Source organism: Hyperoodon ampullatus, assembly GCF_949752795.1.
Source record: "Hyperoodon ampullatus genome assembly, chromosome: 11".
Lineage (NCBI taxonomy): Eukaryota > Metazoa > Chordata > Mammalia > Artiodactyla > Ziphiidae > Hyperoodon > Hyperoodon ampullatus.
The window spans coordinates 90,343,603-90,371,294 of NC_136924.1; the positions used below are offsets into that span (position 1 = coordinate 90,343,603).

Genomic DNA, 27,692 nt, shown 5'->3' on the forward strand with positions numbered 1-27,692 from the left:
AACAGACTCTAAACGGGTCCAACTCAATACACCAGCAATTCCACCTAATGACTAGCTGGTTCCAGGAATGTTACTGCCTGTAAAATGGGGATGTTCAAAATAGATTTGACTTGCAAAGGTGCTGTACATGTGTAAAGCATCTAGTACAACACACATCATGGCACATAGTAGGTGCTCAACAAATGGAAGCTACGAATGTTACTGTCAGCTTCACACAGCAATTATAGGCTACATAGGAAAAGTAATCCCAGTCTTTTCCCCCCACACGTAGCTGCCTCTCAGCCTTGTCAGCACAGAGCCATTGCCAAACATTTTGAAAGTGTCTACATCCCATTCATTTATATAATAGCATTTTACCTATTTCTGTCTTCACCCTGAAAGCCCCGAGCTGGCCTAGCATTCACAGCTAGACCACCGTGTTCCCCAGTAGAACGTAAAACAATTTCACAGAACACCAACATCAGCCAAGGCCATTGTGTCCCTGATAAATCAACAAAAACAAGCCCCCTTGTAATCACGTCTGAACATAAAAAATGAACATTGTCCAAACCACAAAAATGACCAAACAGCCCCCTAATCCTGGCTGTTATAAGTGACTGTCACCTCTTTACTTGTCAGTTTTAGCCTCACCCCATTCTTCTTGTATTTTAGATAAGAATTAAAATGCCCTGTCGGAATTATCACCCCTTCCTGCCAGCATCAGTGCAGAGCAATGGCCCACCTCCTTGAACTTTCCCCAAATCACCAAACACAAGCCCAAATCCTATGTCATTTCTGACACCCTCTGAGACATCTCACAGTTCCCCTGGTGAGTATTCTTCCTTATTGCAGCAAGTCAGTAAACCCAAATTTATTCCTGGTGATCTTTGGCTGGAGAGGCCTGAAATCCCTAAAAGATACAAAGACAATAAATGGAATTCTATTTTTTAGAGGCAGATAACAACTCTAAGCCAGATTCCAAGCCATTCATTATGCATTCATGGATAATGTAAATGTATTAAAACAAACTAAAAAAAGCTGTGAGATCCTAATTTAGTTGGAAAACCAGAATCAGGACAGCCTCCTCTAGCAAACATTTTTGCAATATATCTGACAAGAATTTCTCAAGGACTTTTTCTAAAACTGGCCTGTTGCACAGTACTAATCTGGAATTAATCTCTACAGTTTGAACGTATGTCAAATTGGCAGCATTCAGAGACACTAGGGATGGAATGCAAAAAGTGAGGGTTTTTTTTAATGAAGAAATGTTGCTAAGTTTCACTTTGTGGACTTCCCTTTTATATTTATTGCTTTCTGAAACTTCTGAAGTAGCCATCCTTAAGGTAAGGCCTCTCAGCTCTTTGGACCACTACTACATTGGAATCACCCAAAATTTTTTTTCCTGAAACAGATTCTAGGCTTCACCACAGCCCTACTGAATCAGAATCTCTAGGACCTTGGAATCTGTATTCTTAACAGATTCCCTCAGATGATGTTTATGCAAGCTAAATGCAAAGAATCACCGACCTAGAGGCAGAGAAACTATGCATGCAATCTGGAGCTAAAGACCAAACTGGCTCTTACAAGAGTAAAATTGTCTTTATTGTATTCTTTTAACCCATTTTGCATGCCATTCCTTTTTGTGGATGTTTTAAAATAAAAAGTTACCAGATAAATTACTTATCTTCCCACCCCCACTTCTCCTTCAGTGAAAACTAAAGCTCTAAGGATATGTCATATTTATCTTGAAACCTCAAGAACATACCTGGCCTGGGAGACAGGAATAATCCAAAAGTTAAAGGCCAAAGGGCCTGAACTATTGGGTTGGCCAAAATGTTCATTCAGGTTTTTCCATAAGATGGCTCTAGTAGCACTTAGTTGTCTTTAACTTCATGCAAAACAACTTTGTGGGACTTCCCTGGTGGTGCAGTGGTTAAGAATCCGCCTGCCAATGCAGGGGACATGAGTGCGAGCCCTGGTCCGGGAAGATCCCACATGCCGTGGAGCAACTAAGCCCGTGCGCCACAACTACTGAGCCTGCGCTCTAGAGCCTGTGAGCCACAACTACTAAGCCCACATGCCACAACTACTGAAGCCTGCGCATCTAGAGCCTGCACACTGCAACGAAGAGTAACCCCCGCTTGCTATAACTAGAGAAAGCCCGCGCACAGCAACAAAGACCCAATGCAGCCAAAATTAATTAATTAATTTAAAAAAAACACATTTTAGATTGTATGTGACAGCTGTCCTATCAGCCAGCATGCATTTAAAAAAAGACATCAAAATTGGTGAATTTTTTTTAAAGATGTTGGGGGTAGGAATTTTTATTAATTAATGTATTTATTTTTGCTGTGTTGGGTCTTCATTTCTGTACGAGGGCTTCCCCTAGTTGCGGCAAGCAGAGACCACTCTTCATCACGGTGCGCGGGCCTCTCACTATCGCGGCCTCTGTTGTTGTGGAGCACAAGCTCCAGATGCGCAGTCTCAGTAGTTGTGGCTCATGGGCCTAGTTGCTCCTCGGCATGTGGGACCTTCCCAGACCAGGGCTCGAACCCGTGTCCCCTGCATTGGCAGGCAGATTCTCAACCACTGCGCCACCAGGGAAGCTCCAAAATTGGTGAATTTTTGTATACCTATTTTAATATTAAAGATGGAAGAAAAAAAGCAAGATTTTTGGCATAATATGCTTTATTATTTCAAGAAAGGTAAAATGCAACTGAAATGCAAAAAAAAGATTTGTGCAGTGTGTGGAGAAGGTGCTGTGACTGATGGAACGTGTCAAAATTAATTTGTGAATTTCTCCCTGGTCTATGTTCCACAGTCGGGTAGACCAGTTGAAGTTGATAGTGATCAAATCGAGACATTAACTGAGAACAATCAACGGTATACCATGTGGGAGATAGCTGGCATACTCAAAATGTCCATATCAAGCATTGAAAATCATTTGCACCAGCTGGGTTATGTTGATCGCTTTGATGCTTAGTTTCCACGTAAGTTAAGCAAAAAAAAAAACCTCTTGACCATATGTCTGCATGCGATTCGCTACTTAAACGTAATGAAAATGTTCCATTTTTAAAACAAATTGTGACAGGCGATGAAAAGTGGATACTGTACAATTATGTAGAACGGAAGAGCTCGTGGGGCAAGTGAAATGAAACACCACCAACCACACCAAAGGCTGGTCTTCATCCAAAGAAGGTGACATTGCGTATATGGTGGGATTAGAAGGGAGCCCTCTATTATGAGCTGCTTCCGGAAAACCAAACGATTAATTCCAACAAGTACTGCTTCCAGTTAGACCAACTTAAAGCAGCACTCGACGAAAAGCGTCCAGAATTAGTCAACAGAAAACGCATAATCTTCCATCAGGATAATGCAAGACTGCGTGTTTCTTTGATGATCAGGCAAAAACTGTTACAGCTTGGCTGAGAAGTTCTGATTCATCTGCCGTATTCACCAGATGTTACATCTTCGGATTTCCATTTATTTTGGTCTTTACAAAATTCTCTTAATGGAAAAGACTCCAATTCCCTGGAAGACTGTAAAAGGCACCTGGAACAGTTCTTTGCTCAAAAAGATAAGAAGTTTTGGGAAGATGGAATTACAAAGTTGCCTGGAAAATGGCAGAAGGTAGTGGAACAAAAGGGTGAATACGTTGTTCAATGAAGTTCTTGGTGAAAATGAAGGCTGTGTCTTTTATTTTTACTTAAAAACCGAAGGCACTTTTTGGCCAATCCAATACTTGTGTTCGCTTGGTCATACGCCCAGGGCCTACTACAGTATTTGTTAGATGAATGATTGTATATTACTGTTTGTGCTACTTTCTTATAATGCCCACTGTTTTAACAAGTCCAATTTTATTCGACTGTAGTCTTTATGATTTCTTAGAGCAGTCCTTCACAGGTTCCTTAGGTAAAAATTCACTTAGATTATGGACTGTCGACAGTATTTCTAAATCGGATGGGGGAAAGTGTAGAAACAGGGAGGACTAGGGGAGAGTATGAATATTAGAATCAAAATATTTCAGAACTGCAGAGAGACTTCTAGAACATCTAGTCCCTACTTCATGGTGAAATAAGAAAAATAAGAATTATACTGAGTCTTTTATGACGTTTTATTCAATTTAAAGAACAGTCCTGACACTACGCCCTTCACTACCAACTTGGATTTTAAAATGACCTTTCATGAATATTGTGCTGGTAGATGTTTCCATAGCCTCACTTGGCAAAATTAGAGGCAGACCACTCAGTCTTGCCACCGACCCCCACCTAACCCCTCCCCCCACCTTTTTAATCTATTTTTCCACCAAATCCCAAAGTTGGGGAATCACTGATAAATACATAACACTAGCTAATAAATGCTTCGTATGAGTTAAGCCCATTCCATCAATTATTTGATCCCTCCCCACCAAATCTGTTCAAACCCAGGCAATATAACCTACAGATCACACACTTACTGTTCCAACTATTTCTTTGAAGCCAAACTCATTAGACAAGTCATTTAACCTCTGAAATAGTTTCCCATATGTATAATGGAGATACTACCTATCTCCACTGGGTTATTGGAGAGATTAAAAAGTAACAGTATTTTAAAACCAAGCAGAAAATCTAACATAAGGCACTTAATAAATACTATTTCTATACACATCTGTAAACTTTAACCAGTTATTTTCCACTTAACCAAGTTCCATTCTCTCATTAATTATATAAAGTGATTCAACCTATAAAGTATGGTTACTGTTCACTAGCTATCATTTAGATGCATACTCCGGCCTTGTTTCCACAGGTAAATTTGTTAGAGGCCTCATTTGTTTCTTCAAGAACTCTGCTGATTTTAAAGTCACATTGATCTAGCTGACACTGTCAACACTGGCAATTGTGCATCCCTATAGCTAAGCAAAGCTAAGCCTATCTGAGAATGTTCTTGCTCCAGTAATTCTTTTTCTTCAGGAATCCCCCTAGTGTGAGACCCACATGTAACTCGACAGAATCACTGTTTGTCTGATAATATTCAGGTGTAAAACATAAGGTTCCTACAAGAGAAATATTTTCCCTTGGTCTGCATTTTCAATTCCCCATTCTGTTGCTCCATCCTGAACAGTTACATCCATCTGCCTCCACCTTGGTCTTTTCAAAAACAGGCAGCTAAATTAATAATTCCACTGAATTTGAACTATGAAAACATGTAACCTTTAAGTTATTATGGTACATCTTTACTATTTTTTAGACATTAAAACGAATGTGTTGAACTTTTCTGACATGAAAAATTCTCAAGAGAACTGACTGCACTCAATCCTGGTTTCTTAGAAGAAACCTCTAGATGACACGGAGATGTAATGATTCGTAGGATAAATTACTAAAACTTAGGCAGGATTTGAGCTACCATGACGTTAGGACATAGAGAGGAAGCGCCAGAGGAAGAATGGAATGGGAAGCAGGGTGGAGATGGGGAGACTGTATCACACAAGCTCAAGTCTTCCTAGGTTATTGGATCTCAAGTCCGATGAAGCTGTACATGAATTCACTGGAGAGGCAAGTGCTTTGAGTAGGTTCCGACAACATCTCTGAGTCTTCAGTGGGGAGGATGGTCTGCTGCATAACTGAAAGATAATCTTACTGGTCTGGTAAGATCTGGTGCTCATTTAGGGACTTGTTTCAACATCTACTGAGCACTTATGATGTACCAGCCACCTTTCTAAGCAAAGCAATATTGGTGAAGACAAAAAATATACGAAGTAATTTCAGACTGGTAAGAACTCTGAATAAAACAGGACAAAATAGCAAGTGACAAGAGGGTCACAGGACTTGAGACCTGAATCCCAAGAAAGGGTCAGCCATGCATATATTTAAGTAAGAGTGGCTCAAGTAGCAGAAATAGCAAGCCAAGTGAAAAGGCCTTGTGAAATGAAGCCACTGAGGCTAGAGCAGTACAAGCAAGGGAAAAATGAAAAGTCATAAAGGCAGCAAGAGTCAGAAAACAGTAAAAACATGGTATAATAGGAAGACACTATGGATTTAAACAAGAGTCACCCAGCCTCTTCAAGTCCTAAAGCAATTACCTTTCCTACTGTGTAGAAAATGGATGGTATGAGGGCAGGGTGAGGGAGTAGGGGCAAGAGGGAACAGTTAGGAAGGCACTGCAGCCGTCTACGTGACGTGAGAAATAGAGGGAGCCTGGCCTAAGGGTGGTAACAGTGGACATGAGGCAAGTACAGACTCAGGAGAACCCACAGGACTTACATATAGACTAAAAATAGGGATAAGAGAACAGACTCAAGGACTTTAGGTCTTTCAGCTTAGGCAGTGCCCGTCATCAGAATGGGTAACAAGTTGAGGGGGAAATAGGTTTGGTTGAGAAATTAAGATCTGTTTTCCACAGCTAAGTCTGAGACGCTTACTAAAGGTTAAGGTAGAACATCAACTATGCCATTTAACTCTGGTGCTCAGGGCAGCAGGCTGGATCTATGAATTTGAAAGATTTCAGAAAACAATGAATCCCACAGTGAGTTTTCCCTTTGGAGAGCAGAACTAGAAAGTATAGACCAGACCTGAAGCTGAAAAGGAGGAACTGGCAAATTCAGAAGCAGTCACAAAGATTTAAGTAAAACCAGGAGTGTGATAGAAGTTGCAGAGAAGTGAAAAAAATAAAGTATTTCAAAAACAAGGAAGTAGACAACTACTGGATGCTGCTGAAGGTTTAGTAAGATGAGAAAAGTGACCACTGGGTTAGAAACACGAAGGACACTTGAGACTTTGACAAATGCAATTTTCGTAAATATATACTTGAACTTTTTGTTAAATTTCTACTATAGGATTCTACCATTAGAAGCCCTGGTAAACAGACTAATGGCCCCCCAAAGATGTCCATATCCTAATCCCTGGAACCTGCTAATGTTGCCTTACATGGCAAAAGGGACTTTACAGATGGTAGTAAGTTAAGGATCTTGAATTGAGGAGTTTATCCAGGTGGGTCCAATGTAATCACAAATGTCCTTTTAATAAGTTAAAGAGGGTGGCAGGAGACTCAGAGATTTGAAGATGCTATGTTGCCAGCTTTGAAGACGGAGAAAGGGACCACAAGCCAAGGAATGCCAGTGGCCTCTGGAAGCTGGAAAAAGGAAATAGATTCTCTCCTACAGTTTCCAGAAGGAATGCAGCTCTGCCAACACCTTGATTTTAGCTAATGATCATAAGCAACTCTTATTAATCCGGCAAAAGCCAAAACCTAAAATGACTTGACTGGGTAACCAGAATCTAAAAACCTAAGAACTTGACAATTAATACAATATGGTCAACCAGATATCTGACCAACATGAACTCGCTAATCACACAAGTATAAGCTATGGTATGACAGAGCTCCATGGCCTGAAATTCTTCACCTCATAAACTTAAAACAACTTTTACAGATTTCAAGCTATATGCCACCCAGTGATGGTGTAAGTATGCATCTTTATTTTCTTTTGACTTTTATGAAACCTGAATAGAAGAAACTTCCTTTGGTCATAAACTTCATAAATACCAAGCAATTTCAAAATGCCAATCTGATGCATATAAATCTCAACTGTATTTAAGATAAATCAGACTAGGATTAGAGTCTGTGGTACACTGACAATACTGCTGCTGCAAAGCAGAGAACCAGGCATGTAGCAAGTTGACAAGAAAATACCCTCACGCTGAGACCCTGCGTGAATTATCAGTTGGCTCTCCCCATGACACACCTCTCTTGACCCTCTAAGGCAGTCACAGCCTACTGTGCTGTCTGCCACTTTACCAGAAATCCTCAAAAACTTATTTTTTGCTTGGTTATTCCTTTTAAGGAAAGTTATCAAGGGTCATTCACAAGATAGAGAAAAAGCAATTTGGCAGAGATGTTATTCATTTCTCTAAAGTATTTCCAAACTACTAGTTCAATATTCCTTCCATATTAAAAAATAAATGTATCACAAATCTAAACTCAGTTGATTAATTTTATTAAAAGGTTGGTTAAAAAAAAAAAAAAAAAAAGGCTTTCTGAATACCACCTGAACTTAAAAGGATAAAGTAAAACAAACATTGCAGGTCTACAATTACCCCATTTTTATAAAATCTTTCCTATCTATCTGCATATACACATTCAGAGGTACACTCATGTGTGTTAATGTTCACTCAATTTTAATAGATTTTTTTGGGGTAGTGGGATTTTGAGTGATTTTTCTGACATCTTTCTGCTATTTCTGAATTACTTTTTTTTTTTTCTTTTAACCAGCAAGTATCATTTAAATAAGTTATTATTCTGAAAGTTTTTTTTAAAAGGCAGGTCAAGTATCCCTATCCAATCTAGGAGGGAGAAAGGTATATACAACCCTACCAAAGCACATAAAAATTTCAAAAATCCAGTACAAGTAACTGAATTTCAAAATCAGGAAACAATTTATGTTCACTACAGAATCTTTAACCAGCTTGTCTTTCAATACAGTTATGATGTAGAAAAACTTTCTGGCAATTTCCATTTATAAAACTCAAACCTATCAATGCTTCCCAAGAAACAAACACAGTTTTGTTTTAGAGGCATTTTATTTAGACAACTAAAAACAATTAGATGTTCAGAAGCAGTGTACAATGAGAGAGAAATCAAACCAGTTACTTTATCATGTATTCCCCCTCTTCTTTATAACTAAAGCAAAAAAAATGGCTTTCTGCTTTAAGGGAAAAGTCAGAAAAATAGGCCAATATATTTTCCCTCTTCATAATAACATAAACAGCTACAAAAAATCTACCTGTAATAAGAGAAATTGGATGTTGGTTTGCACATATTCATTAAAAAGACAACAGACTATCATACTACAAGAGCATAACTTCATCTGCCTTCAGCTGATACTCTTTCGTTTTCACTTACAGGTATCACCAAGTTGGTTAGTTCCAGCACTGGAGCTAATTCATATTCCTCATTATTTACTGCTCATGTTTGCCTTACGCAGAGAGTAACTCTGGAGGCTGATGCTTTTCTCTGTTTGTTTTAGTCCATAAGTTGTGTACATCTGCCTGATGCTCAGGCCTTAACTTCAGGAGTTGAACTATAGATGGAATCTGAATTCTCTGAAGCAATTTCTTCTAGCTCCTCTTCCCCTGTCTCTGGAAAACTGATCTTCGGCTTTGCCAGCTCACCACTATCTTCTTCTATGAAAATAAAAGCAATGATGATTATGTGAATTATAATATCACTAGCAATTTCTAGCATTTAACAAGCAAGAAGAGTACGCCGAGACTATGCCAAGCGATGAGCTACAAAACATAAGAGGAACAGCTTTCTTAATAATTGTGATTCTAAAAAAGTATGTCTTTTAGATTCATACTTTTAGATCCATACTACAACTACTCTGGGATCATTAACTAAGTATTTTTATTAAAAAACATGTCTACTTTACTAGTAAGAATCACTAAGTAGTATTATTCAGAGATTAAATACATTTACTTATAAGTTCTTTATACTGTCCTCTAGCAAATTTTGCATTAGGAGTATTCCATTCACCAAATGATCTAGGGTAAAAATTTAGGAACAACAACAAAAAAAAACCCCCACACACACACACACAAATTTAGGAACAGAATATATTGTACAACAAAAAAATTTAAACCAAAGACACAGTGGATGATTTATTAGTCACGGGCTTCTCTTTGCTGTAACCATATTATATACTTTAAAATCTATAAAGACAGAAATACTGAAACAGAAACAACCTAAGTGTCCATCATCGGATGAATGGATAAAGAAGATGTGGCACATATATACAATGGAATATTACTCAGCCATAAAAAGAAACGCAATTGAGCTATTTGTAATGAGGTGGATGGACCTAGAGTCTGTCATACAGAGTGAAGTCAGAAAGAGAAAGACAAATACCGTATGCTAACACATATATATGGAATTTAAGAAAAAAAAAATGTCACGAAAAACCTATGGGTAAGACAGGAATAAAGACACTGACCTACTAGAGAATGGACTCGAGGATGGGGGAGGGGGAAGGGTAAGCTGTGACAAAGCGAGAGAGTGGCATGGACATGTATACACTACCAAACGTAAAATAGGTAGCTAGTGGGAAGCAGCCGCATAGCACAGGGAGATCAGCTCGGTACTTTGTGACCACCTAGAGGGGTGGGATAGGGAGGGTGGGAGGGAGGGAGATGCAAGAGGGAAGAGATATGGGAACATATGTATATGTATAACTGATTCACTTTGTTATAAAGCAGAAACTAACACACCATTGTAAAGCAATTATACTACAATAAAGATGTAAAAAAAAAACTATTAAATTTTATAAAAGTGTAAATGAGTTTATTTGCAAATTACGATGACAATAAAATGTCATTTCTTCCCAGCAAAAAAAAAAAAAAGAAAAAAAGAAATACTGAAACAAAATTAACAGTGCAAAATGATACAAAATCATGAATAAAAATTCTTACCAGGAAGCACACATTTCCAAAGGCCGTACGTTTTTCCTACCACAGTCTGCCATAGTCTCAACGTTCCATCTTCAGAACCACTAGCATAGAGTTCTCCATCAGGACTAAACCTCACACAGTGAATGGGACCAAAGTGTCCTTTGTAGGATTCTGAAAAAGAAGAGAAGGGCTTTTAGATAATTTAATACTTAAACATGACATTTAAGTATTGATATACTAGAGAAAATATTGTCTACATTATTGGGAAGATGTGAAATTCATGAGGGCAAAGTCAAAGAACTATACCTAATTAAAAATAAAGTGATTCTCATCACAAACTGGTTCATCATGTCTACCCTATCTCTGTAAGATTACTCCTTTGCAATCCTAGCACACACTATGGTTTCAGACTGTCTCTAAAAAAATATACATACAAAAAACTGAGGCGTCATGTCCCAATAAAAATAAAGAAAGGGAGTAAATGAAAACCCCTCTAAAACCTACAGAGAGCAGATCTAAAGTCTGTGAATTCAATCCCCATTTCCAAACCCCAAACTCACTGTCTGTTTAATAGGGAACCAATTCTCATTATGACTATAGAGAGCCACCAGATGGAGCTCTTTTACACACTGCCTCTTCATTTCCCAGCCGTCTACCTAGAGTCCACTAGCCGTTCTGTCACACAGAACATGAAGATACAGGATCAATGCTGATCCTATATGGAGTTTAAAGAGAAAATGTTCAGATTAGTAGTGGTGTTGTTCTGTTTAAGGCACATCCTTAGTTATGAACTTTTCTCATTTACTTTCTAATGCCTTATCACCTTATCAGTTTTCAAAGCTGTTTACTAGACCAGTGATCCTGTTCTGTCTCCATGTCTATTCAACTCAAGGACACTCACGCACTAGCTTCGCCCAGAGAATATCATGATCATGTTACCAGGAGTGTAAAAAATTATCATGAGAATAGAAAGAATATGAGATTTTGGAATAAGAATGTCGGGGTCTAAGGTTCAGTATTCACAAATTGTGACCTCAGATACCAGGCAAATAATTTACTTCTCTTTTTCAGAGCATAAAACATGTGGCCAAAACATTCTAAAACTTTGAAAAGTGACATTAAATAAAAACAATGGGAAAGAATCTCTTATTTCAAAGTCACTTATAGGGACTTCCCTGGTGGCGCAGTGGTTAAGAATCCACCTAGCAATGCAGGGGACACTGGTTCAATCCCTGGTCCGGGAAGATCCCACATGCTGTGGAGCAACTAAGCCTGTGCACCACAACTACTGAGCCTGCACTCTAGAGCCATGAGCCACAACTACTGAGCTCAAGTGCCACAACTACTGAAGCCCGCATGCCCTAGAGCCCACACGCTGCAACTACTGAGCCCGTGCTCCGCAACAAGAAAAGCCACCGCAATGAGAAGCCCACGCACCACAATGAAGAGTAGCCCCTGCTCACCGCAACTAGAGAAAGCCCACGCACAGCAACGAAGACCCAATGCAGCCAAAAATAAAATAAAATTTTTAAAAAAGTCACTTACATTCAAGCAATAAAGGATGAACCATAAACAATTAAAATAGATTCTATTTAGTCTATTCACCAAGGTTTGATTTACCCAACCCAAATCCATCAGTTTTCCCAAAGAAACAAAAGATAAAATTGTCTTTTATTCTTTGTGTATAATTCTAACAAGTTTAAGTTCATTGGACGGTAAAGCAAGACAGCTAAAAGCAAAGCAGCAGCTAAAAAACTGGCTGAGGTGTTAATCCCTGAAACCTAACATTTGATCAAGGTACCTACATCATTTTAAGAAAAAGAGGACAACTCACCTAATTCTTCTCCACTATTATAATCATACTTATAAAGTTTAAAATCTTCACCCCCTGCAACAAGAAATTCTTTCTCAGGATGAAGAGATGCAGAATTGATGGTTGCAGGAGCTTCAAAAGACTTAATTGGGTCCAAACTAGAAAAAAATTTAGATAATATTTATAAATTTTTAATATTTAATAAATAATATAAGGAAACAATTATACATTTAAACTGTTCCTAAACTCTGAAACTCAAGGAATAATCCAATATTCATTTGGTCAAACACAGTGATGTTAAAAAAAAAAAAAACCCTCTAGGTGTGCAAAAAAGGGAACCCTCTTGCACTGTTGGTGGGAATGTAACTTGGTGCAGTCACTATGGAAAACAGTGTGGAGATTCCTTAAAAAACTAAAAATACAGTTGCCATATGATCCAGCAATCTCACTCCTGGGCATATATCCAGACAAAACTATAATTCAAAAAGCTACATGCACCCCTATGTTCACAGCAGTACTATTCACAATAGCCCAGACATGGAAACAACCTAAATGCGCATCGACAGATGAATGGATAAAGAAGATGTGGTACATATATACAGTGGAATACTACTCAGCCATACAAAAGAATGAAATGATGCTATTTGCAGCTACATGGATGGACCTAGAGATTATCATACTAAGTAAGTCAGAAAGAGAAAGACAAATACCATATGATATCGCTTACATATGGAATCTAAAATATGACACAAATGAAATTACGAAACAGAAACAGACTCACAGACACAACACAGACTGGTGGTTGCAGGGCAGGGAGGAAGGGATGGAGTGGGAGTCTGGGATTAGCAGATGCAAATTATTATATAGAGAATGAATAGCAACAAGGTGCTACCGTAGAGCACAGGGGACTATATTCAATATTCTGTGATAAACCATCATAGAAAAGAATATAAAGAAAGAATGTATGTATATGTATAACTGAATCACTTTGTTGTACAGCAGAAATTAACGCAACCTTGTAAATCAACTACACTTCAATTTTAAAAAAAAGAGTAAAAACACCTAAAAAAAACCCTCTAAATAATATTAGCAAAAAAATAAAAAATTCAGAAGGATACTATGCCCAAGTGAAGTTCGTCCACAAAATACAAAGATACTTCCATAGAGGGATATCCACATTTTGTGCAGTGAATGCCTTCCTGAAAATGACTGGGTTGGCTAATTAAAACAGTAGGGCTAATATACTGGGATTTTTGCTTTGAAAAAAATTTAATTCTGCATTGTCTAATTTTTCTAGGACAAGCGTGCATTATCTTTGTAAACAGAAAAGTTTTTACAGTAAGTAATTAATATAAAGGATTACTTGTATATTATTTTCAACCGCTGAGAATTTATAAGTTTCTGCAACAGGAAAAACCTTTAATACTGTGAAATACAGAACTGCTAAAAATGGACCAGTTTTTAACTATTAGGCTATAAAACAATAACTAAATCTGAGACTACAGCTACATAACAAAAATCAATGCATAACAGTAGCATCACCTGAATATCAATGAGTTTGGACCTCGGCTCTTTTCCAGTCTAACCCTAAAAATCCTGAAAGGCTTCCAACACACAACATTAGAGTATTTCAGCTCTGAAATGTTGCCATCCTATTCCCATCATCACACACTACAAAGCATGAAAATTAAGGCTGACTTACGCAGGATCACTGAATAGCAAGTTTCTGACTTAAATGTTAGAATATTTTAACAGGCCAGCAAACCTCCACCACCACCATTTCAGGCAACGTTCTACAACAGGGCTGCACGCTGCCCAAATCCAGAAGCAATGAACACAGTTGTACAATTTAATGGTTCTGAGCAATTACATTATTATTATCAATAACATTACTATTATCATCAATTCACTGTGTGTGTATGAACTCTTTTACATTCTTAATTGCTCATCTCCATTATGACTGCCTTCTCTTTCCTTCTGCCATTCAATGAAGCTTAGCTCTGCAGATGGCCCTTTAGAGGAAAGGTTAGGACTGCTGGTCAGAGTATAATGTGGTATATTCCTTATGGAAATCAAGTAAGTGGCATGTTTACTAAGAATTTTAAACACATTGCCACCCTTTGTTTTGTTTATTTCAAACTTTATTTAGGGGTTCCATTTTCACTCCTCAATAGATTTTCTGTATTTCTCACATGCTTCTTCACCCATTAGTTCATCTAATTCTGAAGGGTTTACTCAGTGTCGTCTTGATCTTCACAATAAGATTTATTGACAAGTCCTGGTTTTTCTGCAAGGGCTTCATTAATTTCACTTACTTCTCCTGATAGAGGAGAACAGAGTTCACTAGCAGCTTTCACACTTTACAAAGCACCAAACTCATCTTGTTTGTTCAACTGTGTTCCAACTTCAGGCAGACTACAGTAAACAACATCTCCCAAAGCTTCCTGTGAAAAACTGCTGATCCCCACTGTTCCAACACCATTTTCTGTTGTCACGTTTCTCTGTGAATCTACCCACTGGAGAGCAGAGTGCACAGCGTGTGGAAGGCACCCACCCAAGGCCATGGCAGGCAGGGTGACAAAGCAGCACGCAGGCTGCAGACTGCTCCAGCCATGACATTCCTAACCTTTGAACTGATAATTCTACTTACAGGATTCTCTTGTAAAGAAACATTCAAGAGATGTACCACAAATCTCACTGCAGTGTTAAAACAGGGGAACTGATACATGATTTAGTATAACCTATGATGCAAAACACCTAGTAAAACTGTTTGCAAAGAATTTTAATGGCTAAGAGTATTTTAGAATAAAAAAATAAAAATTATACTCATTAGGGTACTAGTAACTAAAGAAAAAAACCCACACTAATACACACACACACACACACACACACACGAAGAAAAAAGACTAGCAAAAAATATAGCTATCACGAACCTTCTGGCTGTAGGACTGTAGGTTTTTAAAAATTATATTTTCCAAATTTTCAACTTCAGCATTTAATATATTTACAGTCACAAAAATTAAGTCTGTTTTTTTAAAAAATCATTAGGTCTATACCATACTTGGAAGCAGAAAAAAAAAATCACTAATTTCTCTGAAATTTTAAAGTGAAATAAATAGCAGAATCAAGATCACAGAGGTTTTATAGAGTAATGAACAATATAAACTACAGCACCAGTCTAGTGATCCTTTTAAGAAAAATACTGATTATAAAGTGGTGAATTTTACCAATAAATGTCCTAAATATCTGGAAATTAATTTGATTAATTCCTCTGATTAAAGTATACCAAATTCTTAAAAAACTCATTATTATCGGGTATGGAAACACTTGCCTCCATATTACATAATATAGGCCAAAATTTGCCTTTAAAAGAGTTAAATACCTTAGCATATGCCTTCCAATTTTTAAGTACCTTAAACTGCCCCTGTATTACCAGAAAAGAAAATGAAGGTATTTCTTAGACATACCTTACTGCACTGTGAAAAGCAATAGATCGTCCATAAGTTATTACCAATATCTCTCCCTCAGGAATATATTCCATACTACTAACAGACATACTAAAATTTAGAGATTTCACTTCTGTCATAGTAGCATGATCCCAAAGGCTGAAGAAAAAAAAGAAAAAGAGGACAATAAGGAGGTATTTACTCATTTAAGAAAAATGCTTACAGCTTAAATTACATCTGCAAATTAACCAATGAAATAAACACAATTGTAAAACAACCTCTACTCCAACTCATAAATTACAGATGACACTGAGAAATTTGGAGATCCTATAAAACATCAAATTATGTGGTAGCTTGTTGGTGAAATCAAAACTAATACTTTAAATATACTTCCCAAATGATTCAGCAAAACTGTGCTATTAAGACACTCCTAATCTAATCAATTTCAGCAGTTGCTCTAAATAATGGTTCTTACACTTGATTTATGTGAGTCTGATAGTTATCTTTCCACAGAAAAATACATTAGGTGTCAGCTCACAAAACTGTGTATAGAATTTCAGGGGTTTACTGGACACCCTATGGCCAGCCTGCCCACTGACCCGGGTTAAGAGCATCTGCTTATAAAGGTGTCAGTAGTCTTAATTGTCTTGTGAATTCTGCTCTATGTTTACAACAGTAAATGGATAGCTTCAGAAAAATCTGACCCCTGCGCAGCCAAAGCTGTAATGTTCAGACACAATTCTTCCTACATAGTAGTTATAAAAAACTTTCAAATATAAGCTCTAAGGTCAAATATCTTTCAAACTTTAAATTATTAAAGAAGAATTACTTACCGAACAGTTTTATCATCAGCTGAAAGGATCTGTTTATCCTCACTGCACCATAGAGCCTTTTTAATACCAGAGGTATGACCACTGATTTCCTTAGGTTCTTAAGACAAAACAATTTAAAATACATTTGTTAATATTTGATTTTTAAAACTAAGCAATATTTGAACAACTATGTAAAAAGAAAAGACAAACTATGTTTTAAATTAGACTGCAACTTTTCAAAGCCCACCACAATTTAAACTTGATGTTTACCTAGGATACATTTAGTTTTTCCATACTGAAACAAAAATTTATCTGTGTGACAAGGAACCCAAGAACTATACATGTAGATGGGACTGAACACACCACTCCCTCCAGCCTACTTTTCTGCTTTTGAAAGCACTGCTGTACTTCAGTGAAATAAAAGAATAACAAAGGTGGCATAATTTAATAAGAATATGGACCCAGGAACAAGACAGCCTGAGCTAATTCTAGTGCTATCACTAATGCTAGGACCCTCTTCCAAGCCACTGTTGGCAGAGAAAAGCATCAAAAAGGTGGGAACCTGTCTCTGTTCAAGACTTTCCAAAGACTTAAAAAACAAAACAAAACCACTTGTTATCTCTGGGCAAAAGCAGAAGTTGGAGGCAATACCATTCAACACAACTTTGACTTTGGGCAAGTCACAACCTTTTGAAGACTACACTTCTTCACTGGATTAACAATAGTCACTATACCCTGAATTTGAGTATAAGAATCAAATGAGAATATACATTCACAGTTTCTTTTTTTTTTTGCCCTTTTTTTTCCTTTTAAAAAAACTACAGTTACTAGAGGTATTTCACATTAAATTCCCCCAAGCGACAATCTCTCTATTCCCAAAGTTCTGTGTGTGGGAATTTGGAGGCTGGCCAGTGGTGGATATGTCCAAAGAGACAACACTACACCAGTACTATGATCCCAACTTACTCTTTGGCTGCATGATGTCTGTGTGGATAGCAAGAGCTGAATGCAAAACACAGAGAAGACACTGCTACCAAGACACAGATGAAAACCATGCACACGTTACAGCAGCCATCATCTAAAGTTTCTAATCGGGTTTCTGACAGACAGTAAAAGCTCAGTTAATTGCTCTTCTTTCCAATGCAAGACAGTGGAAGAGCGAGCCACTTTCAAAAGGCAGCTTTGAGAAACGTAAAAGAAGACGAAAGTTGTCTACCTGAGCCCTGAACTATCTTGCTGAGTCAGACAGATACACTGATTCAGTGAGGTCAGAGTAGTTTGCTATGTTTTGGCATAAAGTTATTAGAGAGAATGAAAAGAAAAATTACCAGGTGCCAAAGGAAAATAATCCACAAAGGTAGTGTGTTTCCTCACCTTAGAAGTACTTTTAGAAAAGATATTTCAAGAACAACTGTTTAATTTCCAATATAGCTTTGACTTTCTTACAAACTTCTAAAGTTTATTGACTTATGAATAAACAGTAGTACCCAAGATACAAAATTTAAGAGCCTAACTAATATATAATAAATAAAACAAAATTCTTTTTGTCATATTTTGGTAGCTTTTAAAATACATAGTATGTGACTAGAAAAGCACTGAAATACTACAAAATAGAGGTGAATATCTGACTAGGGAAGAAAAGGTATAACTTACAACTTCTGTGCAATGAGAGAATTCATAAAGGAAATGATAGGTTTTACCACCCAATTTTTTTAAATGTGCGTACCATAAACCTTACTGACAAAATTTAAAAGCAAATAACTAATGAGAATACAATAAAGAAACTTTAAAACGAGCAATAAAAAGATGTACAGGTGCTTAGTTCACAAAAGAAGTACATTAAAATGGTATTCAACAGTATTTTAATCTCATGAATAATTTTTCAAGTGCACATTAATAAGACAGAATTATTTTTCTTCTATTAAATTCACAAAGATAAAGCTAGTTATCAGTGTTTGCTAGAACAGGTTAGCTATAGATACATTTTTATACTTCACTGGAGGGCCCTTTGGTAGTATCTATCAATGGCTTCCAAGCGTACCTCCTTTTTGTCCCAACAATTCTATTTCTATGTAGGTATCCTACAGAAACAATCGTGGAAGTATATGCAACTAACTATAAGGATGCTGAGCACAACACTGCTTATAATCTTTAAAATTTGTAAATAACCAAATAAGCCATAATAGGAGATTGGCTAGTTCACTTACCCACAGAATAGAGAGCCACACAGTCATTAGAAAGAATGAATAGAATATTTAAAGACATGAAAAAACTATTATTACAGATTTTTAAAATTCTTCTGAATAGCTAATATACCCATGTGGTTCAAAAGTCTAAGTATGTATACACACTGAGAATTCTTACCCTTCTCACCTTCTACAGATAATAACCACTCCTTCTAACCAAAAGGTAGTTAACACTGTTATACATCTTTTTAGACTCAGTATCATAATAAAAATTTACCATGATAAATTTTTAAATCGTACGAAGGCTATACAAGCACAATGTAGTAAATAAATCAATATTTCAAAAGATATCTGTATTAAAAAAAGAACTGGAAAAACATGAACCAAAAGCTAAAGACGTTATCAGCAATTAATAATACTGGATGATGGACTATACTTTAATTTTTTTCTTTGTGACTATCTTTATTTTCCTAATTTGAGTACTAAACATGAATTCCTTTAATCAGGAAAAGTTACTTAAATTAAAAGAAAACAAAACCACAAATATGTATAAATTACACTTACCTGCTTCAGGTTTGTTCATGTCATATATGCGTAACAGTTTATCCTGTCCCCCGGTTAACAAGTAATTACTATCCTGAAAACACACATAAGTAAGATCTTACTAGATTAACCATTTTAAAAGCTACATCTCTTTGAAACTTCAACACCAAACAGAATCCAAATAAGGCTCACAGATGTCACAAGGAGATGCATACAGACCAATTACTCCTGAGAAAATACTGTAGAGCATTTTTAATAGCCAAAGCCCTGTAAGCTTCCCAGTTCAAATGTCATACCACCTCCACATGGCTTCTCTTAGTCGGCCCTGATCTGGCTGCCTACGGAGGAGTACATCTGTGATCATCTCAAATTTATCCTCTCCCTTCTGAAAGTGGCTGGGAAACATTATTTGGGCTTTTCAGATGTTTGTTGCTATTGTTGAAGTATTGATACAAGAGTTCCAGGGTTCTTAAAAGCCTCATAGGATCAACTAAGAAGAAATACAGTTGAGTTGAACAACGAAGGGATCAGGGGACCCACCCTCCCCAGAGTTGAAATCCACGTATAAGTTATAGTCAGCCCTCTATACATGTGGTTCCTCCCACATGCGGTTCCTCCACATGCGCAGATTGCACAACTGTGGACCATGTGATACTGCAGTATGCAGTATTTATCAGCGAAAAAATCCGTGTTAAGTCGACCTAGACAGTTTAAACCTGTGTTATTCAAGAGTCAACTGTAAAGGTGTACAGTTTAATCTACAGTCAAATCAAATATAAGCCGATATACACTACATATTCTCCCAGAAAACCAAATATACAAACCAATCAAATATAAAACCACTGTCATATCCTATAATAACAGCAATTTAACTTCCTAAAACAAATTCCATTTTCTGATACCTGCGTAAAATCCACACTCTTGACAATGTGTTTATGAGCCAGGGTCATCAATTCATCTCCTGAGACAGCATCCCACACTTTGCTAAAAATAAAAAGTAAAATTAAAAGATAAACATGTGGTAATTTTGACAATTAATTACCAAATAAGTAAGATATTTGAAATGATAAGATAAAAACAATATAACAATCTAATTTTGACAATGGAAAATATCAAATTTTAAATAAACAAGTTTCATGAACCAATCCATCCTTACTTTCATTTTAGCCTGTAGCCATAATATCCTTTTAGCAAGACTGTAAACACTTTAACCAGTTCAGTTTCACCTTTCCAATTTTTTTTCTCTATTCTTTACTCTCGTGTATGAGAAACAAGAAATGAAAAACAAGAAGCCCTTTAAAAGAACTTTACAGGAGAATGAAAAGCCTTGACAGAGGTTACGTGAAATTTTAAAACAAGACAGCAGAGAAGAAAATATTCTCCCCATCTCTTCCTCAAAGTTGACTCTTAAATTCTCAAATCCTAGTCCAATTAACTTCCACACAAAGTAACAGCCTTTGATTATATAATGCTAATGTTGAGATGATTTTAAATCTCTCATCTGTTATTTTCCCTAACCCAACCCAAAATATATATGTGATTACACACACATCCATATGTGTGTGTATATGTTGGGGGATAATGAGGAAATAATAGTTCACAAAAATACTGTAAGGGGTTCCCCAAATAAAAAAGCTTAAACAGTAAAGAAGAAGAAAAAAAAAACAATTCATTTTAGGTCAGAAGAGGTCATTGAAAAATAAACAAGAAAACTTTCCACGCAGGAAAAGAAACTTATGAGGAACAAGCTACACTCCCTAAAGATTTCCATTTTAATGTAATTGACATTTATTTTTAGGGAAAAAGTGAACAATGAAATAGTGGAGAAAGAAAAACAGAGAAAAGCAAGGAGTATCTTTTCTTCATTTACTCATTAAACACACAATAAATATATCAAGTATGTCACTCTAGACTCAGTACTAGGGCACAAAAGGGAGAAAAAAAATGATCCCAAAGAAAGTTCCTGCCTTAGTAGAGCATTAGCTTTAGCTGAGATGAAAAAAAAATCCATTAAATAATACAGTTAAGAAATATAATTAAATGACAAACACACATGACTATAGAAACACAAACAAAAAACACACCACTAATTACGCCAGAAAGTCCAGAAAATCTAAGCATCAAAACCTGTAGCCTTAAAGAGCACGTAGAAATATGCCAGGGGAAAAAAATGGGAAAGGCCATTGTAGATAAGCATTAATAGCATGTGCAACGGTAAAGAAACATGAACCATCTAACAGGAATAAATGCTGATGATACAACAGAAACCTTGCAAATTATATACTTGAGTCATGAGTGGCTGAGTAAATATGTTCTGAGAGAAACAATGTCAACTATGAGTGGTACTGCTACTAAACTCTCAAATACTAATTTCTCTTTGCACAGGAAACCTGTTCTAATCTCTCCCGTTTCCAATTCAACTCTCTTGGTCCAACCCTACTTCCCCAACCTCATTTTGTATTATTTCTCCTAATCTAGTCACACCAGGTTATAGACCATTCCTCAAACAAGCCATGTATTTTCTTCCAGGCTCCTCTGTCTTTGCTCATATTGTTCTATTAAGCATGTATTTTATATTCTCAGCTATCACAGTTCTACTCATCCTCAGGGTTCATCGCAAATGGTATCTTTTCACTAAACCTTCTATTCATCTCGCCTCCATTAACCATTCCTTTCTGTTTTTTCCACAGAGCTCAGCTTATACTGATTACTGTGTTTAATTTTGCTTTGCTTTTACTTTTGTTTACATATGCTTACTCTTAATCACAGGGAAATCAGCGATAAGAGTTCACAAAGATTAGACTGCTGCAATAACAGAAGGTGTCAAAAGTGAAGAAAACATCAAATATACCTGAAATCTCTATCCTGTTCATATGATGCCATGTCTCAAAGGAACTCTGGGCAATGTCCTTAGAAATACTACTTTCAAGTATATTCAATCATCTTCCGCAAACTCCTTAAAATCTTAATATGCTGCTTAGACCATGTCCATTCACTGGTGAGGAGGAAGGCACTGGAGTGACTCTAATAGCATCATCCAGAAGGCCCATGTATCTAGTTGTTTTCCTCCTATTTAGAAACACTAGTAAAACTGAGCTCCGCACTCTCGACAGAGCATGTTCTAGTCACTTGTACTAGATCTACTTAAGCCCTCTCTGGACAGAGCACAGGCATCTTCTTTACTTTTGGCACTCTCCAGATGAGGACCGTAGAGGGACTGAGAAGAGGATCAGGAGATGTAGTGCTAACATTAGCTCTATGAATTAAAAGATATAAAGAGGATGGTGTTTCAGGGACAGTGTACACATCAGCTGACTCGACTGCCCGAATTACCTCAAGTTAACATTCTAAACTGACCCACGGACTGGCTCTGCTGAATATATTTTCTCCACAAGAAATAGGAACAAAATCAATCACCTAAAAATAATTTATACCAACTATGATTAATCAGGTAAGCTGGGGAGCTCTTTAGTTGGGTCAAGTTCCATAACAGCAGACCCCATACAAGTCGTTAAAAGAGAAGAATATAAACAAAGAATGCACACACTCCCACACCTCACAGACAGACACAGAGCAATTGAAGGGTAAGACTCAGCGTCCATTAACCGAGTACCTACTATGTAACAGACACTATGCTAGACTCCAGATCTCTCTGATTTGCACAAAAATCAGACTTACACTCATTTTACAGATGTGAAAACCGAAGTTTAAGAAACATCCCATGATCAAACTGAAAATACACAGCATGGCTAGCACGTAAACTCAGGCCTGGCTAATGTAAATGCTTACATCTTTCTCACTATATGATGGCATCTGAGAGCCTTAACTGAGGGGGAAAACACCCAAAACTATTCCCTCTTGTCATTTAAATCTACTCAAACTTCCTTGCATGAAACCAAGAGGTTTCATGGCTTTAGCACAGAAGTTCCAAAATAACACATGATTTTGGTCTAGTAGGGGTGGTAGCTACCAGTGTTACCTTACACGTGTAACACTTACACAGTTATTAGATTTTAGGCAATATTCTAAATGTTAGAAACATATCAACTTATTTAATATTCACAACCAGAGGTAGGCACTATTACTATTCTCATTTTTATAGATGATGAAACTGAAAAAAAAGAGATTAAATAAAGTTCACAAGGTCACAGAGCTATTAAAGGATGGAGCCTGGGTTCAAACACAGACAATATGGCCCCATTAAAATTAATGCTTTTAATAACCACTTGTAAACATAGACCCTGAGACCTGAAACGTTAAGAAAGCACAAAAGCAACACTGAATACCCAAACACAGACAAGTCCTCAAATGAATGGTTTGGGCCATTAACGCTGTTAGTGACCTAAACAAAGATAGCTGTGCCTCTGGCAGCAAGGTAAAATCCTGAATACTCTTTTCAGAACTCTCTTAAGTAGTTAAACTGCCATATTTTTCACACCCTTTTCTCTCTCTATTTCAGAGTAATCATCACATGAACAGTAATTTCTATCTAATGCGCTTTATTCTTTTCCAGAGGACTGGCATTACAATTTGGCTAAATGTACAAACAAGGAGTCTTCACTGATTTTACAGAGATGGGCATCCTTCCTAACAAGCTTTTGCACAGGTCTCTTAAAGATCAGAACAAGACCGTCCATCAAGCAGAAGGAGAGAAAGCATTTTGCTCATGTAATTAACATTCTTAGGGCCAGATAACACAGAACTGAGACTAACAGAAATATACTTGTCCAGAACTGCAATTCAGAAGCTTGTCTCTTTTAATGCTAATGTCTATAGTGTCTAAAATCTTGTTACATTTATTACCTAATTATATTTAACTTAAAATACCACTTTATTAACTATTAATTTACCACCAAACTGGGACCTAGTTTCAATAATGACATTTTTAAAATCCACTTACCAAATATCTGAAATCTAGAGCTTTTAATTCCAATTTTCTATCTCTGTTATAAAATCAATGACATTCATTCCCAATGACAATGTTCCTACTGGACTGAGCAAAAAACAAACTTTGGAGGAGTTAAAGGGGAAAAAAAAAAAAAAAGCTGAACTCATGGCAGACACAAATGTCTTAGAAGCAAAACCAAGATCTGTAATTCGTCCATTCTTTATCCTTCTACTTTACAAAAGTTCCTTAAGTTATTTATTTGACAAACATCAAGTACTGAACAAACCAGGGATACAAAAAAATACAAAACATGGCCCCTGGCCTCAAAAAGCAATGACACTGAAGTCAATAAGTACTGTAAGAGCCAGAAGTTTAACACAGGGAACAGTGTGAGCAAAAAGAAGGAATGGGCACCTTCACCTTCCAACACTCCACAAGTCTTCCTTGTCTGAGAATCACTTTTACTTCCTATTTTTCACCTCCCATAATTAACAATCAAAGGAGTCTCTGTCACATTATAAGCACACATGCTGACATCTACAGCAACATTTGAGCTGAAGCTGTTGACATTAAAGGACTGACATAAAACCAAGCAGTTCCTTATTTTATCAGAATTTCATACAATCACAATAGGGCAGCGTGCAAAGCCTTACAATGGTTATTCATGAACATAATAACATCTATTCATTGAAGGCACAGAAAAAAAGTTCATACTGACATTTATAACTTTTCTTACTGCTCTCTCATCATCCCAAATTTAATCCCACATAAGCATGGGATTATATCTCCCTCTCATTTAAAAAATTTTATTTTTAAAAACTTACACATAGTAAAACTAACTCCATGATATAGAGGTCTACGAGTTTCAACAAATATATAATCATGTATCCACCACTCAATCAATCTGCCTTCATTTTTCATAATAAACTTAGTATGTTTAATTTGCTTAATACAAAGGAGCAACAAACGCATTTATAATTGCTCCCTAGTGTGAAATTGTTAAAAAAAAAAAAATCAACAAGACCACTTTTATTCTCCAGAGCCTCAAATCTTTTAAGAGTATTACATGTGCAATAGCCCTTGACACTGCCTTCCTTAGTTTAAGCATTCAAGTGCCCGCTAAATCACAAACACAATTAGGAACTAGAGGTACCAAGGTTATATACGACACATGCTCAGATGGGGAAAGTGGGTCACTGCAAATCACTTTAATAACATACGCAAACGCCAAAAATCAGAATAGGTAAGGTGTATTCTGGCCACAATATTAGTATAACTAGACTGTGGGGCATATGGCGTGCAGTGCCAGATGATGATAATGATGAACTAGGATGAGACCAAATTTTCAAGAGCCAACAAGTGAAATTTAACCTTTAGGCCAGTGGTTAAAGGCTGCACATCAGAATCACCTAGAACTTCAAGGAAGGAAAAGAACTGATGTTCGGGACTGCACCCCCAGACCAATTAAATCAAAATTTCTAGACACACGCATCTGAGTATTTTAAAAGCTTCCAATGTACACCCAAGATCATGGACCACTGACAAAGCACAGGGAAGACAAGAAGATCATGAGATAGAGAAGTGACATGATGACATCTTTATCTGTGTTCACGAATACAACTGGCAGCACCAGGGAGGATGAACAGATGGGAAAGGACAAGTGGTAGGACCTAAACTACTAGGGCAGTGGCCGAGGCATAAGAAACAATGTGGTCAGGAAACATTCTGCTGGTAGAATCAACAAAGATGATAATCTAGATGGACGGGAAAAATCAAGAATGATTTGGATTTCAGCCTTAAAAAACTTAAAATATGAAGAATAATTGAGTTGGGGAGTTTTAAATATGTCTAACAAAAATGAGAGTGAAATTGGGCTAAAAACGTGGGGTCATTAGCACTAGGAAGTCATAGGAGTCAATGATACCACACAGCCAGCACATGTGGGGCAGTATTTGGAAGCATGACCACCAACAGTCATTATCTGAAGTGTCTGTTAATAATGCAGATTCCTGGGTCCCAATCCAGACATGCAGAATTTAGTCATTTAAGTCTCTGAACATTTTGAGAACCATTTAAGAGAAAGAAGCAGGCAGGATCAGGGTGGAATTTTGGTGAGATCAAACACCATGTGTTCTATATGGCAGACAGTGAGAATTCCATGAATAACTTGTATTGAAGTTTTGATCATTTCAGAACACAATCCACAGACAACTCCAAAGGTGGCCATTTTTGGCGGCACTTACGCTGTGAAATCTGCAGCTGCTGTAGCTGCTTTGGTGGCGTCGTTATTTAATGTTGCACCCCAAACAGCACCCTTATGACCCAAAAATGTTCCAATCCAGTCTCCTGTATCTCCCTGGCGTAGCATAGGTTTACCATCTAAAAGATATTTAAGAAGACATGTGATTTACAAGTTTAGATTACTTAAAATCTAAGATTCAAACATAAAATGATCATATTGAAAAACAAAGTGGAAAACTGCTTTTGTTGCCTAACTATTCTCACTCACAGGGATCACTAAGGAACGTCCAGAAATAAATTAACTGAAGAACCGAGCTGGACATTCTCTTTGGGAAGCATTTGTAATTCGGTGAGAAGACTACTGATCTGCGTCAAAACAATCTAGATTTGCGTCTTATTTTGGACAAACTTCTTAACAGTAAGTCTCAGCTTCCATTTTAAAAGTGAAAAATGGAAATGAAAAATTCCATACAACAAAACAATATCCTATGAGATAACAGGAGTAGCAAGTCTTTGTAAACTAAGGTGTAACACAAGGCCTGGCCTAGTTTCTGCATTCCCCGAATCCTTGAAAGATTATTTACGGTATCTGCTGGCCGGGGCGTCTAAGCAAGTGCACAGTTCAGCTTCTCCAGAAATAGCAATAAAGCCAAAATGAGAGACCTTGGTTAGGGACATTACTTAGCAAAGCCCCTCGGCGTCAGCTGAGGAAACCCTAACACTACTCCTCTCCCCAACAGCCCAGCGTGGACCCTAACCTCAAAGGCTGCGACAGCCGCAGTCCGCTCGGCAAAGGGGAGTGCCGGCCCCACTCCCTTTCCGCCCAGTCCCAGACGTCAGGGGCCCGATCAGCGGCCCTGCTCACCTTTGCAAGCGCTGATCAGGAAATAGCCGTAAGGCGTGATGCCACTAAAGGCCAGATCCACCACGGGCCGCGTGTGGCCCGAGCAGGTGAGCGGCGTCTGCCTCATTGCCATGGCGGCTGCGAGCCGTGCGATCCGGCGGGGGAGCCGAGGGTCTTCTGGTCTTTTCTCTCCTCCGTGGCACCGCCTCCGCCTCAAGGCCCCAGCCCTGATTCTGGGGTTGGGCCGGGAAACGGGAAAAGGCCAATCCGGTGGCCCCGAGGTCAGAAAGGGGTTAGGGACGGGTCAGGGAGTCTGCGACGGACGACCGACCGCCGTCGAGGGAGGGAAAGGGAGGGAGGGAGGAGAGTAGGGGAGGGGGAGAACCGCAAAACCCGCGGCCACAACCCACACCGTCCACACCGGTACCGGCAGGAAGTGACGACACCAAGACGCTGAGCGTCCGCCGGAAGTGACGATCCGGCGGGAAGGGGGGGTTGCCAGGGAGAAGAGGCTTAGTGGAG

At 37.7% G+C, this 27,692-nt stretch overlaps 1 protein-coding gene across 1 annotated transcript; it reads right to left on the bottom strand.

Moving 5' to 3' along the window:
- Positions 1–8,518: 8,518 nt before the first annotated feature.
- On the bottom strand, positions 8,519–27,316 carry STRAP (serine/threonine kinase receptor associated protein). The gene is made up of 9 exons (XM_079715556.1): positions 27,192–27,316; positions 26,329–26,464; positions 20,100–20,181; positions 19,219–19,291; positions 16,490–16,586; positions 15,678–15,815; positions 12,232–12,368; positions 10,419–10,568; positions 8,519–9,134 (listed from the first exon to the last, which is right to left on the bottom strand). The coding sequence occupies exons 1-9, from the start codon at positions 27,301–27,303 to the stop codon at positions 9,007–9,009; spliced, it is 1,053 nt and encodes a 350-aa protein (XP_079571682.1). The 5' UTR covers positions 27,304–27,316; the 3' UTR covers positions 8,519–9,006.
- Positions 27,317–27,692: the final 376 nt, after the last annotated feature.

Coding starts and splice junctions, on each gene's coding strand:
- STRAP (XM_079715556.1), bottom strand. CDS start 27,303: ATGGCAATGAGGCAGACGCCGCTCACCTGCTCGGGCCACACGCGGCCC. Junction 26,465..27,191: donor CCTGATCAGCGCTTGCAAAG/GTGAGCAGGGCC, acceptor AATATCTTTTAG/ATGGTAAACCTATGCTACGC. Junction 16,587..19,218: donor CATGAACAAACCTGAAGCAG/GTAAGTGTAATT, acceptor TTTTGTCTTAAG/AACCTAAGGAAATCAGTGGT.